This window comes from Botrytis byssoidea (genome assembly GCF_014898295.1).
Source record: "Botrytis byssoidea strain MUCL 94 chromosome Unknown BBYS_016, whole genome shotgun sequence".
Lineage (NCBI taxonomy): Eukaryota > Fungi > Ascomycota > Leotiomycetes > Helotiales > Sclerotiniaceae > Botrytis > Botrytis byssoidea.
This window is the reverse complement of record NW_024065857.1, coordinates 1,021,420-1,036,636: the sequence shown is the minus strand read 5'-3', so window position 1 is coordinate 1,036,636 and position 15,217 is coordinate 1,021,420. Positions and strand designations below refer to the sequence as shown.

The following is a 15,217-nucleotide window of genomic DNA, read 5'->3' as shown; positions in this document are numbered from 1 at the left end:
CTGAATATAAATAAATCTAAATTTTAATTAAAGGTTTTTATTTATAAAATAAAAGATTATTAGAAGAAATTAAATAATAATAAATTGAATACCTTTTATAAAGCAAAAAATATTAAATTAGGTTTTTTTTAATTAATTTTAATATTAAAAGAATTCAATATTTTTTTTAATATTTTAAATTTTTTTTATTTATTTAGTTTTTTAGATTTGCTTTATGTTAGTTCAAGAATATCAATTGATTTTTAAATATAATATTATTTTATTAGTTTATATATTATAATATTGAATAATTAAAGTAAATAAAAATAATAAGAAAATAATATAAATAAAATAATAATATTATTTATATAAAAAATAATAAAGCTATTTATAATATAATTTAAATAATTATTTATAATCAAAAGTCGAGATTGATTATTTAATACTTTTTTGGATTTTAATTTGAAAACTCTTTTTAATTATTTTAATTTATAATTATTTGAAATTCATTTATTTGTATTAATAAAGAATTATTAGTTTTAAAATATATCCTTTGGAATTTATATAGAATTTATATTCTAAGTTTTAAAAATAATTATAAGTAATAAAGCATTTTCAATTATATTAATATATTTAAATATAATTATTTATTTTATTTATTAATTATAACTTTTCAATTTGATCTTTAAATAGAATTGATTATAATATATATATTTTGAGTATTTTCAATTTTAAATCCAATTTTATTTATATTATATATATTATTTAATTTATACTTTTATTTAATAAAATATATATAAAATATATTAAATTAAATCTAAATATTCTCTGGAATTGTTTTTTTAATTTAACTAGATTCTAATTGATATAAATAATATATTTTATATTTTAAATATTATTTTTAGAATTTATAAATCTATTTATAGTTTATAGATAGAATTTCTATTGTAATAAGATTTCAGAATAATATAATCTAAACATATTAAAAATAAATTTCATTAACTATTTTTATTATTAATATAGATATAATAAGAAATCTAATAATAACAAGTTATAAAATTTATTATACAAAAATATTTTCTTTTATATTTAAAAGAATTTGAGCTATTTTATAGATTTGGGAATATATTTCTTTTAGTTAATCTATTAGTTAAAATAGACTTAGGGATTTCAAAATATTCTATAATATTTTTAATTAATTTAAATTCTTTTAATTGAAGTAAAATTATAGTTTTTTAAAGTTTCTCTTTAATTTGAGTAGATATAAAAAATGATTAAGTATATATAATAAAAGTTATTACAATTTCAAATTAATAATAGACTAAAAATATCCGAATTCCTTATATGTTCGAGTTTCTCATATGTTACGTTATTATAAATTTAATATATTAAAGTATATATAAAAGATTTATTAATTAAATAGAATATAATCTCTGTATTATTTAATAAATTCATTTTAAATAAAAAAACTTGAATATAATTTCTATATAAATAAATCCTGAAATTCGAATTATATAAAATAAATTATAATTTTGTTATTTATATTAAAATCAAAATCTTCAACAGGTTTTTTATATTTAATTAAAAATTGTTTAAATCTTTTATTAAAACTATTAATAATATCCTAAAATTACTTCTTATATTTGTATTATAATTCGTCTTATTTTTCCTTATTATATCAAATTAATCAGTAATCTTTTTTCTTATAGATAAAACATTTCTTTTTTATTTAAAATTTAAATAAATATTAATTATTATATTTAAAATTTTTATTATATTCACCTCAACCACATTAATATTTGTGATTAATATAAAATATTATTATCTTATTAAAATAAACTTATTTTTATATTATTATAATTAATTAAAACTTTTTGAAAGATTTAGAATGTCTTTTATAAAGCAAAAACAAATTAAAAAGTGTGTTTTTATTGAAATATATATATTAATAGTTTTTTAATAAAATAGTTTATTTGTTCTTATTATAGAATTAAGTTCTTTATATAGATAACAAAATTGTATAATTATTAATTATAGATAGTATATTATTAGTTTTTTATTATTCTTAAGTTTTATTATTATTTTTTTAAATATAGTATTCTCCTATTATTATATAAAACTATATTTATAACGTAGTTTAACACCGAGTGGCCAATATCATTGAGTGACCCATTTTTATCTCAATTTATATCTTTTTTTTTCAATATATATTTTATCAATAATTTATAATAAATTCGAATAATCAAAAAGCTTATATACTCCTTATTATTAAAACTATTCATAAAAATAAAAAACTAAGTATTCGAAAAGTTGTTATATTCTATAATATTTTTTATATGATTTTTCAATATAAAATAAAAGATTTATCTTTTTATATAGAAATTTGAATTAATAATCATAAAATTATAGAATTAGAAAAAAAGATAATTATTTAATATATATTTGATATAAATTCAAGAAGATTTTTATTTAAATTAAAAAATATAAAAAATATAGTAAATTATATTCTTAAATCAAGAAATACAAAATATATTAGAAAACTCTAAGTATATTGATTTATAAAGTATTGAATTAAATTAAAGATATATTTTAATTGTATTTATAATTTTCAAAGAGTTTTTTATAAAGATTTTAAGCTTATTAAAGAATAATTTTAATTAATTACAAATATATAAGCGAAATATAGTATTTTGAATAATGATTTCTATAATTTCAACAAAACAAACTTTATAATAGGGATTATATATATAACAATAATTATTATTAATATTGAAAAATATAATAGAAATAAATCAATATAATTAAGTAATCGAGAATAGACTATAGCAATAATATATGGAAATATGGAAATAAAATTATTCCCCTATTTCTAATAATTCAAGAATAGATTTATTTCTTTAATTAATATATCAAAACTAATCTTTTTATAGAATAAACTATTAAATTTATATCTAATGAATAAACAAACAATAAAATAGGTTTAAAATAATTAAAATATTTTGATAAATATATTAAAAATCGAAAAAAGAGCAAATATCAAATATTAGTATTAAATAAATATAAAAATTACAAATCAATAGTTTTTCAAATATATTATAAAAAGAATAATATTATATATCTAAATTTATTATTATATTTAAATTATTTAATTTAGTTATTTAATATTAATTGTTTTGATAATTTGAAATATTTATATAATATTTAAATCAATAAATTTATAAGGTATATATTAATTATATTTCAAAAATTAAATTCTTTATAGTTTTTAAAATTGTATATTAAAAATCAATCATTTTTAAAATATAAAAGCAAAATTTCGAAAATAGATTTAATTTATTTAATTCTGAAATTATATTTTCAAAATTAGATATTCGAATTTGTATATCTACCCCCCCTTCTTTCAATCTAAATCAATAGATTTCTCAAATCTTTTACAATTCAATTAAAATTCTTTTTCAATTAATATTAATTAAATCTCGAATAATTTATTATTAATCAAATTCTTTTTATTTTATATTCAAAAATTAATATTAATTTTAACTAAAAATATAAAAGATTAACTTATAAAAATATATTTTTAAATGTAAAAAATTGTATATTTTAGATAGTAAATAAAGTATTAATAAATGTTGATGTGTAAAAAAAACTTAATTATATTAACAAGGCACTATTTATTAAATAAACAACTTTTAATATATTATTCAATAAAAATTGATATTCAGATTCAATACAATAAATATCAAAAGAAAAAAATTCTAATAAAAAAAACATTTTCTAATTAATATTATAATAAATATAAAAAAATAGGATATAATATAAGAATCTATTAAAATAATATAATAAATTCTAGATTATTAGATTTTTTTTAATTTCATTAATTGATTTAATTATTATTAAATAATATAAGTTTGAAAGTGTAAAGTGAGTGAAAGTGGGCTATTTGGTGATATGGGCTACTCGATGTTAAACTACGTTATTCTAAATCTTTAAATATATTTCTATTAATTAATATATTTTATTTATTGTATTTAATATATTATTTAGATTTGTATGATAGAAATCAATATAATTTCTATAATTATCATTAGAAATATTTTTAATAATAAATCTTTTAGAAAATTAATATATTAATAATTATTAAGGAATATTGAATATTCTAATACAATTAGATTTATCCACTATATCTATTTAATTTTATTATAAACTTTCTTAGAATTCTCTAAAAATTAACTAATATTAAATAATTATAATAATAAAAATAATAGAGCTTTTAAAATATTAAGAATGATATTCCAATCATTTTTGTTTTCTTTTTTAAAACCATATTCTCTTTGTCTATATGAGTTCGATTAAAATTCTATTATTAAAATTAAGTTCTTTATTATTATTATTTTTATATAATTTCCTTTATTTATTATTTTATCAATAATTCGTTATATAATTAACTATGTCTGTTTATAATTATAATATTGTAATAATAAAAAGAGTATATTAATAAACAAAAAATATTTCTATTTAAAATTAATTGCTTAATAAAATTAAACAAATAGGGGGTTTTCAAGATTATAAAAATTATATATAATTAATTTATTTAATAACAATATTAGAATATGATAATTATAAGAATATATTTAGAATTAAATAATTTTATTTTTTCAATATTTATACTCTTATCTTTATCAAAAAATTGAAATATATTTAAAGAAATTATATATAATATTTGTAATCATTTATATAAATTAAATTTAAAGCTCCAGTTATTATAGCATTCAATATTGATTATATTTAATATAAAACAAATGAGTTTTTTATTTAGAATATTTTAAAATTTCTCTTTAATATAATTAACTTTTTATTTCTAATTTTATTCTATATATTCTTTAATTAAAATATAAAGTCTTTTTTTAAGAGTATTTGTGATTTCCTAATTTGATTATTTTCTATATAATAAATGAATTATATTAATTAATATATTATAAACTAATTGTATTATATAATTAAAGTATTTTGCTATAAATAGTTTATAAATATAGAATTTGTATTTTAATTTATATAATAAATATATACTTACAATTTAAAAGTATTCTAATATAAATTCTTAAAAAGATTGAGAATATTTTGATTATAATTCTTTATTATAAAAAATATTATATTGATATTTATATAGCTTGAATTTATAGAATTCTTTAATATCTTTTATTATTACTTTTTGAATATTGAAAAAATTGTTTTTCTATTTATTAATTATTTTATTAAAAATAATAATTTTGGTTTTTAATAAAATTTCTGATTTGATAATAGATTTGTTATTATTATGTTTCTTTCAAAATAACAAAAAATCCATACAAAATCCTATTATATTAATGAATAACAAATAAATAATAAAATAAACAAAATACTAAAATATAATTTTGTCAAAATTTAGCAAAATTGTATTTATTCGAAAGAAATAATATTGAATTTAAGCTAAATTTATTAATTCTTATTTTTCAAAATATATTGTTTTAAAGAATAGAATATAAACTAAAATTAGCATAAAAGCTATTATTACATTATTGATAATTTTTATTTATACAAAGAATAATATCAATCCACATTAGATTAATATAAGAGTTTATATTTTTTCAAAAAAATATTAATCTTAATCTAAAATATATATTACTTTTGAATAAGATATTAGGTTTCTAATCTATAATATTATTGATTAATATTAATATTATTATAGGAATGGTAAAGATAATATAATATTATAATTTATATTATTATAATATTACTTGAGGTTCTAAAAGCTAGGGCTATGATACGTCTATATTTAAATGCTGAGGCACTAGCGTAAGCGCTAGTGCGGTCACATGATCCCTGTCCCGACAGTTATATTTGTTGTTGTTATTGAGATCGAGAGTCATTATGTAGGTGTTGTTTGCTGCGTCGTAAGCTACCGCGGGCTTGGCGAGACTGTTGTAGTCACCGAGATCCTCCCATTACAAGAAGAGATATGGTCAGGCGCACCTTACAAATTATCGGATTTTCGGAAAACTTACCTCTGTCCAAATACTGGTGTCCACAGTACCAGTATAAGATCGGTGGAATAATTTTTTGGTATTGGCAATAGCCCAAATATCAAACTCTGTATGAGATTTGCGAGTGATCTAGTGACACGATTGAAGTATCAATCATGTGATATCGGCATCATCATTGGTGAGAATGACTTACAAGTGGTTCACCGACGAATACTAACGTTCCACCAAGCTTTTGTTGTGTAAAATAGCTGGTCCCATCGCTCTTCGACCATTGCTTAGCATAAAGTAGATCCCCTGCACTGGATAGCCCGACGTAATGAACTACCGAGCTGATTCCATTGTTTGTAGCTTGCGCAGTTGATATGTGAGATAGTTCGGAAGCGAAAGCAGGCTTTGTAACGAAGTTTCTACATGAGGGCGGGGTATCTCTGAAAGAGCTACTGTAACTATCAAAAAATTCAGCCTCGGCATTATATAAATAAAACAGACATCAAACTCACCTGTAACAGACTGCCCCTGATCCTTTTGTTACAGTGTACACGCTTCCCTGGCTGTCTTGCCACTGTCCTGCAGGGAGGCGAGATTGTCCCGTTTCGGAGTTAGTTTCCCAGCCATCACCACTCATCCATCCATAACCAGGAATATAGGTGTACTTCCAAACTTTTCCGCCTGCGTCAGTGATATATGTTTGGATCAGTTCGCCCAATACAGGTGCAATTGATGTAGCTCGAAAGTCGCCGGCTCCAAAGTTGGGGCTGCCGATGCTATATGCATTGTTAACGAGACTGGTCTCGACTACGATGACCTGTCCATCCCCTGCATTCAGAAACGCGATACAGCCGGTATCTGCTGCGGATAATGCGACAACACTTGGGTCGTAAGCCGCTTTGACTACCTGTTTTCTCAGTATCAGTAAGAAGGGCATTAGGGAGTTCAACGTAGACAATTACAATTGGGCTCGCGGTAAGCCATGTCATGAAAGGCAAGAGATACATCTCTAGTATTCGAAAAAAATAGTGTCAAAGTAGGATTAAAAAGTTTTATGTGTATATCGAGAGAACGCCTGTAGCTATTCGGCAGTCTAATGATAGCTTGGACAGCGTTGAAACTTGACGATTCAACGCGAGTTATGGCTCATTTAAATAATCAAGTAAGAACAATATCAATGATGTACTTCGCTTAAAAGTCTTCATGTAAGTAGTCAGAATTGGATCTCAGGATCGTCATGTTGAGAAACGAGCTGAAATCTAAGCATGGTTCGGTTCAGTAAACGTCGAAAAATCGTCCCCGGAGAGCCACGTTTCGGAAATGCCGTTTTTGTGGTTTGCTGCATTAGCGACTTGTCAAATGCTGCATCTACCTGCCCGAAAAGAATTCTCGGCTGCATGTGGGTCTTTTTGTGGATGCTATATATAATGTGCAAAATCAGCCCTTTTGATTCTACTGGTTCGAGTTTTTTTAAAGTTTTCGAGGTAGACAGTAAGAAATCTCGAGCTTGCACGTAGCTGACTTGCTAGCTTATGCTCTGTTGTCAAAATTAAGTTCGGAACCACAGAATCCGGGCCACTTTAGGCATGGAGCTTCATCGTGAGATGGAGGCGAAAAATAGTATGGCTTTGTGGGGTGATTCCTACTGGCTGCCGATGGGGAAAGGTAGGGCACTATCCTCACAAGTGAAATGACATCACTTAAGAGATTGTCGAAAAAACTATACATTTACAGGCAAGATAGACCTCAAAGGCCTAGGTGTTCTCCTCAGACGAGCGACTTTCCTCGGCATCGCAGAAAAACTCGATTGGTTATCATCGAAACCTGGTTCCCACCACCGAAGATTCATTAAAAACGCGCACCCATTTCCTCAGCCCCTCATGTTATGTCAAATATTTGCCAGCAAAAAGTAAACAGAGCAATTGCATCATACTTTCACCCTTGGTGGCACGTCTCAGCTAGGAGATCTGGGGTGCGCATTGAACAACGTCTTGCAGTAGGGGCCAGCTCAAGCCTTTGATCCAGACATCAATATTTCAATTGCTTCAAGACAACTATGGCTAATCCCACCAAGATCTGAAATGCCTCGATCACTCATGCACCAAATGAACTCCTTATTGTTATGGGAGAGCTTCACATATCCGTGTCAGGAATGCCTTCAATCGTGGACAATTCAACATCACCACCACTCGAAACGGTGGCAAAATGACCTATTATTGATTATTACAAGCATGAGTCAACGCAACTGTCATTTCTGAATGATTGAGAGTAAACAAAATGGAACGTGGACCTCGCTCGTGATTGCCATTACATCCTTAATGCACTTGCATTAGCCTGAAAACGCACATGCAATTTCACCTGGCTGTGAGGAATCTCGCAGGACAAGAAAAGACTTTCCAAAATAAGGTTAAGATATGAAGAGATGTTCAAAGCTGGTGGACATCATAATTTTACTGTGGCTATAATGCGGAACTCGTGTTACGAAGGATTCTTTGCCTTCCTACAACTTGGCAGCGCAGCTCTCGGAAACGCGATGCGGGACCAATGCAGATGCAATGACAGAAGAAGCAGATTACCCAGCCTTCTCTTTTCATCATGCTTGCATCGAGTAGTAAGCGGGGTATACTTAGATTTCAATCGTATCGTCCTTTTGTGATCAGCCGAGAAGTAGAAGAAGTAATCAGAATAACTTGCCCATGGCATATTCTGAGCTCTGTAGTAATATCATAGGGGGAAAATATGGATAGTGAATGAATCAAAAGATGAAGGAACGTGCCCCTAGACTTCGTTGAACGTTCTCAGTCAACAAAACCATTGTGGTTGAATATTGGCTGTCACATAGAAATGTGGTATTAGTGACAGACGAGTTTTATCTCAGCAAATTCTTGCCAAAGGTCCAAAAGGATTAGCTTTAGGTAGGTATTGCAATGAGATGGCCCCTCAGCTTTGCACCAATTGCGTGGCGACTTCTGCAAAGAGAGACCCTTTGCTTCGAAAAGTAAGAAGGTGACATGCATGTCTGCACTTCGTAAGTGGGAAGGTTCGGCTTGTGCCATGGCTCTAAGAAGGCTGAGAATAAGTCCGACCCCACCAAGTCAGCTCTTGCGAGCAGGAAATCAATCAACTTCGATTCAATGCAACGCAAAGCTGGGTATTCAAAGATCAAGAAATCATTCAATGGAAAGGCCATGCTGACTTCTGATAATCAATCGATACAATCTTTCTGGCAGATCAGTATCGAAACGGAGATTGAAATCACGACCGAGGGAAGGAAGTTGGCGAGTTGAATACAAAGGCGGTACCACCTTCCAATTCCCTGCAGGCAGACTCTGCAGAGAGAATTGCCTTATCGCTGATCGCTGATAGAAGGATATAATCGCGACAGAAATGAGACACGCTTGATTGGCCTATATACCCATATTACGAAGGTGCGAGAATAGTCAATCGCGAATTGGGCAAGAAAGTTCGTCTCATGAATGCGCCGTGCAAATGAACGAAACTCTGAAGAGCAAACACATTGAGGGATAGGAGAATGAAGGGATTCACATAGATATATGCGGCATACCATTGAAGTACATCGCCAGTCACCGACAGCGATACTTGTAATAAGAGTTTGCAAGTGGCTTGAGGAGTAGTGTTCTCTTAGAAGTGAAGTGGCAATTGGATATGCGATGTACTCTGTACTCTTTTTGATCTCGGAAGTATACCAGATCAACCCAGGGAATGAAGCCAATCCGAACAATAAGATTTGGAGACTCAATTTTCTCTATTCTCAGAATTTTATGATTCGTTATCTTTGCAAATCTTGGCGCTTTCCAATCGATTCGTCTTCGATGGAAATAATTTTGTTGCAGCGATATTGCAGATTTAATGTCTATTTTCAAGGCGTTTATACCGATTTTCCCCCCTTATTTACCTTTGCTACTTGTCAAGTTGTCTACCTTAGCTCTCCATTCAACTTCCCCAGCCCATGGCCAAATGAGAAGATTTCAAGACATGAAATAACTTTCATAAATATGCAAGGTGCCTGCAATCGTTCTCAATAAAACTTATTGTGCAACAGTACACATTCCACAGGTCAAATCCGGAAAAAAATCCTGCCACGCATTTTCTCTTGTCATTAGAGCAAGCCTGGCGCTAATCAGCTGACGAATTCATGATGGTTGCCGTCGGATGATTCTCCTATCACTTTTTCTCCAGGAGACCAGTGAAAAATTGTATTCTTTTGATGAAATATTTCAAAGACAGTGAGCTTGAAAATTCCTCATTTGGTACATTGCGAGTTCATTCCATTGAATTTCCTATTCTGTCCTTCATTCCAGCCCGCATTTCATTTCTCATTCCATCTAGAGACAAACATTGACACACCAATATTCTTCATAAATGTTGTTTACCCACTTGATATTATCTGTAGCAATTGCTTCCACATGTAATCATGTCCGCTCATCAGGCAACGAATGCGGTTAATGGCACCAATGGGACTACGACGGTGAATGGGTCCACAACCAAGGATACAAAGATGGTTAGTGGTGCAAAAGAGAAGAAGCCAAATATTTTTCGAAGGATAATTCGAAGACCCAAGAAGACCAATCTAAAAGCCGCAGGCACAATCGTTGCAACACCTGCCGAAATCAATGAAGCGACAGCAAAATTGTTTGCGAGGCTCGAGGAGAGGTATGTTATTGTATATATCTTGCTTTATACGATGAGACGAACTCACATATTTTTAGGTATGCGGATAGCTTTCGCGCTCAAGGGTTCGAAGTAGATAGACCATTCATACCACGCAAATTTGAGACACAACGAGCACTTTATCAATGGGCACTTCCGGGAACCACAACCCCTTCATACCCACCTCACCTGAAATGGATACCTCTTGATGATCGGGTAGGACTACTCAAAATCTTCAACCTCAAACGATTTATCGATGTTTCTGTGTCGCTTCTCCCCAAAATTCCACCAGAGATCTCAAATCTTCTATTTGGAGATCCTTATAATGGAACCACAATGGTAATGTTAGAAGAAAGAATGAAAGCTTTGCAAGTAGAAGAGAAGAACATTGGAACTGAACCAAGTATTGGCTACCGTAAGGATTGGTACAGTGATGCAGTGTTCGCTCAACAATATTTTACTGGTCCTAATCCTTCATCTGTTGCTCTGGCTGGACAAATCTGGCTCGATAGGTTCAAGAAATCTGCTTTCGACCAAGGCAATAAAGAAATGCACAGCCTCCTAGAGACATTCAATTCAGAATCCTTCTATATACAAGATTGTAGTTTTTTCCGCGAATGGGCCGGCGCTTCCCCCGACGCTGTTCTCAAATCTGACAACGGTAAAAGATATGGTTGTGCCTCCGTAACATTGTTTCATCTCAATGCAGACGGCGATCTTCATCCCTTAGCCATTGTCTTGGACTACAAAGTCAGTATAGAACATTCGGTCACGATATTCAACAAGAGAATTAATCCGAAGGATCCAAAAGAAAACGAGCATGAGGATTGGCCATGGAGATACGCTAAAATGTGTAGTTTGGTTTCTGATTGGACTCATCATGAGGTGACATTACATCTCAATGATTGTCATTTTGTGGCGGAGGCCAGTGCTGTGGCTGCTTATAGAAGCTTTCCCAGTGATCACATCGTTCACAAAATCTTGGAACCCCATTGGTATGTTATTCTTAGTTCTCATTCAGTCTCGCGAACATTCAGGTTTATTCCAAATGATAATAGCTGATTAAGAATAACGAAACAGGTTCAAAACTCTTCCTCTGAACGCCGCCGCCCGTGAAACTCTTGTGCCACAGGTTGTCACCAGGATCAACGGCTTCACTGAACAGCAGACCTACGAATTCCTCCTCAGCTCTTACAAAAACTTCAACTGGACTGGAAACTACGTTCCAACTTCTCTGATTACCCGTGGCTTCCCTCTATCAGCCCTCAATGACAAGAAAGATCGCCGATTTCACAACTACGCATACGGGAAAAACATGGCTATCTTGTGGCCCATTCTGTTTGACTTTGTTTCTTCTATGCTTTCCACATATTACACGGGTGACGCCGACGTCGCAAAAGACACATGTGTATCAACTTGGTGTAATGAGATGCAATCTCCAATGGGTGGTCAGATGTCTACTTTCCCTGGCATCAAAACTCTCAACGAACTGACAAATGCGATAACCATGTGTATCCACATCGCCTCACCCCAGCATAACGCTGTCAACTACCTCCAGAATTACTACATGTCTTTCATACCCAACAAACCACCCTCTCTTCAACAACCCCTTCCTGGAAGTCTCGGTGCTCTTCAAAGATACAGAGAGGCTGATGTCATCAATGCTCTCCCCATAAATGATCCATCACTCTGGATCCAAGCATCGCAACTCCCCTACCTACTCAGCTACAGAGTCGCAGAAGATCAAACACTATCCACTTATGCCAGAGAACTGAGAGACGCCGCAATTAATCCGCGAGGGAGATTTGCAGGGCCAGGTGATACAGGAAGAAGAACAGATGAGGTAAGAAAGGCAGCCGAGAAGTTGTTACTTGACCTCGACGTCGCGGCTAGAAAGTTCAAGGAGAATAGTGAGGCGATGAGTGAAGGGATTGCTCCGTATTATGTTATGGATCCTGGAGAATTGGCTGTTAGTGTGCTGATATGAGACCCCCTTGCCATGTTACGATCGATTGGAAATATTGGTTCTTGTTTGTCCTTCTTTGCGTTCTTTTCTTTCCTTTACTTCGGTTTTGTACGTTTAATTTTCGCTAGATAGATTTTGGTCAGTAGGTACCCAGGCTTTGGTTTTTGGGCTGGAAAAAATAATGGTTTGGGCAGATTGCATGTTGGGATTGGAGGGGATATTTACTTTTAGGTGATACCTAGGTTAGAAAGAGCGTGGCGTTGCAATGTTTGATGCGAGAAATTCTTGTTCGTTTTGCTTTCATTCCGAATAGTCTTAGTGATATTTTAATTAAAACTTAATCTATATTTTTACTAATTTCCCAGTATCTCTTTCCTTGTATTAAGCTTTGTATCGTGATTTCTCATATGTCTACAATGGCACATCAAACACGTATCTTTGAAAGCGCGATGGAGGGAACAAAACCCATCAAGTTGTCAAAAAAGCTAATTGATATCTAGAAATTTAATGAAATAGTTTACAATTAACCATCTACATCTTCTACATCAACCGCTATGATGTAAAGATCATCCACCTATGGGCTAACAGTTCCCAGCCACGGAAGCGACAAATCGGTAAAGAAACTGGCTCCCTTAACGGTAGTAGGAGCACCAGAAGCCGTAACATTGCATCGAGTTGGAATATCTCCCGCGGCGTCGATTTTACTCTTGATCAGTTTCGAATAATCGCTAAGAAGACAGCTGGAGCCGGGCCCAGATCGACACGATTGCACTGGATAGACAGCATCATTGAGGAGAATGCGAACATATGTTGCGTTTGTCGAGGCTGATAAGCCTGCATCCTTGTACGAATATGGTGCTGAGTGCGTTGAGTTAGTGGAGGTTGAGTTTCCGGGAATAGCGCAATTCAATCGTTCGAATGCGACTGTGCCTCTCATGGTGACGAAATGACTCGAGATGTATTCGTAATCGTGTGGAATTTTCGTTCCGTCGCCCAGAGATTTGGCTTTGTCCCATACGCCAGTTGCGGCGCCGAGCTCGGTAATCTGTCCGTCGTTCATGAAAGCAGTGAGAATGCTAGGTAATTTATAACTGGACCCGTTGAGAAATGTTCCGTTGGTACCTGGACCTTGTTCCAGGAGTCCGACGAGGGAGTTGAGATATGGAAGCATCATTTTGGAAGGTAAGTCGACACCTGGACCGGTGCCATAATAGTATCTCAAATCTTGGGCATACTCATATTGCTTGAGTTCTTCGTCTGTAAAGACACCACACCACGGAGACAATGTGCCTGTGATTTGAGATTCGAAACCACAGAGATATGGCATGATAGAGACATCGGTGGTTGAGAAGTTGAGATTTCCCTTGATTAATGACTGAAGGCGGGCGTGAATGGGAGGAAGGTAGATCGAGTTCCATGTTACCTCTGGAGCCGTTCATCAGTTACATTTCAAGCGACCAAATCACGCAGACAGAACATGAAATTAAAAGGACATGGAAAAGTGAGACTTACGTTCTGTACCACCATTGCCGTCCACAAATGACGGGCATAAATCACTTGGACTTAAGCTGTCAAAAAGTGCCGATTCGCTTCCCGTTGAGTTGATAGTAATTACCATGCCAAGATTACTTGCTGTAGACCCGAGAAACCCCCTCACAAAGTTTTGTGCAGTTTGTACAACGCGGGGATACAAGTTTGCCCAGCTTATGAATGGTTGGCCATAAGCATAAAGATTTGGGTAACGAGTCCTCAATTGATAGCCAAGATCGTAGGCTTCTTTGAACCCCGTGGGGCTCTCTTGAGCTATTTGAAGGGTAGGGTTGGTCAGAACAGGCTTCCATGATTTTAGGAAAGCCAAAGAACCAGTGGAAGTAAAATTGGCTGCTTGTATCTCAGCATATAAGGAGGTCCATTGCGCATATGCTCCAGAATCCGGATATCGACTTCCGTGTCTAACGTTATATGCTACCTGATCCACATAGCAGTTTTCGGGCACGTGATTGCTAATGCCGTGGACATTTGGTCCTGTTTTTGTTTAGCATCTAAAACAATAGATTGGAGGGATCTGTATCAACCGAAATGATACTTCGGTCACCAAAGAAATTTCTCACAAGAACTTACCAGTAAAGTAGGGACTGTTGGCACCTAAACTAGTTAATGGATTGGTGGCACTTGAACTTCGTGGAAGCAGAATATCGTCCTCTGGCGCCAAAAAGATGGTTGCTTGAGCAAAGGAAGTGAGAAGAAAGCTTGTGCTGACAAGAGTATTTGAAGGAATGAACTTCATCATGTGCTACTCTCCAATGGATCAATTTATGCGGGCAAAATGGTTGAAGGCGTAGAGTAGGGTTCTGCAAAGATAAACCTCACATAAAATGGTATCACTGAGTAAACAAAAAAAACGAGTTCATCGACCAGAGCAGTTGATATACATATTTATAAGTACACTTTTCTTCGGTCAGGAGAAGTTGGTAATTCATCCGACTGGATGATCTATGAGAAGTGCCATAATTAGCCCATAGAATACTCCGAAGAAGGGGGCTGGTCAAACAAACATCGGTTTTCCACTGGGAAGATTTCCACAGTAGCAGAA

General features: G+C 31.8%; 3 protein-coding genes across 3 annotated transcripts; 1 reads left to right on the top strand and 2 right to left on the bottom strand.

Moving 5' to 3' along the window:
- Positions 1 to 5,752: 5,752 nt before the first annotated feature.
- EAE97_008063 (uncharacterized protein) lies at positions 5,753 to 6,994 on the bottom strand (the record flags this gene model as incomplete). Its single annotated transcript, XM_038878577.1, has 4 exons — positions 5,753 to 6,128; positions 6,193 to 6,445; positions 6,500 to 6,894; positions 6,950 to 6,994. 4 exons carry the CDS (start codon positions 6,992 to 6,994, stop codon positions 5,997 to 5,999), a joined length of 825 nt encoding a protein of 274 aa, XP_038730827.1. The 3' UTR covers positions 5,753 to 5,996.
- Positions 6,995 to 10,422: 3,428 nt separating this feature from the next.
- Positions 10,423 to 12,645, top strand: EAE97_008062 (uncharacterized protein; the record flags this gene model as incomplete). The annotated part of the gene is made up of 3 exons (XM_038878576.1): positions 10,423 to 10,661; positions 10,718 to 11,653; positions 11,739 to 12,645. 3 exons carry the CDS (start codon positions 10,423 to 10,425, stop codon positions 12,643 to 12,645), a joined length of 2,082 nt encoding a protein of 693 aa, XP_038730826.1.
- A 553-nt stretch (positions 12,646 to 13,198) lies between these two features.
- Positions 13,199 to 14,911, bottom strand: EAE97_008061 (uncharacterized protein; the record flags this gene model as incomplete). The annotated part of the gene is made up of 3 exons (XM_038878575.1): positions 13,199 to 14,049; positions 14,137 to 14,649; positions 14,746 to 14,911. The coding sequence occupies 3 exons, from the start codon at positions 14,909 to 14,911 to the stop codon at positions 13,199 to 13,201; spliced, it is 1,530 nt and encodes a 509-aa protein (XP_038730825.1).
- Between the last annotated feature and the right edge of the window lie 306 nt (positions 14,912 to 15,217).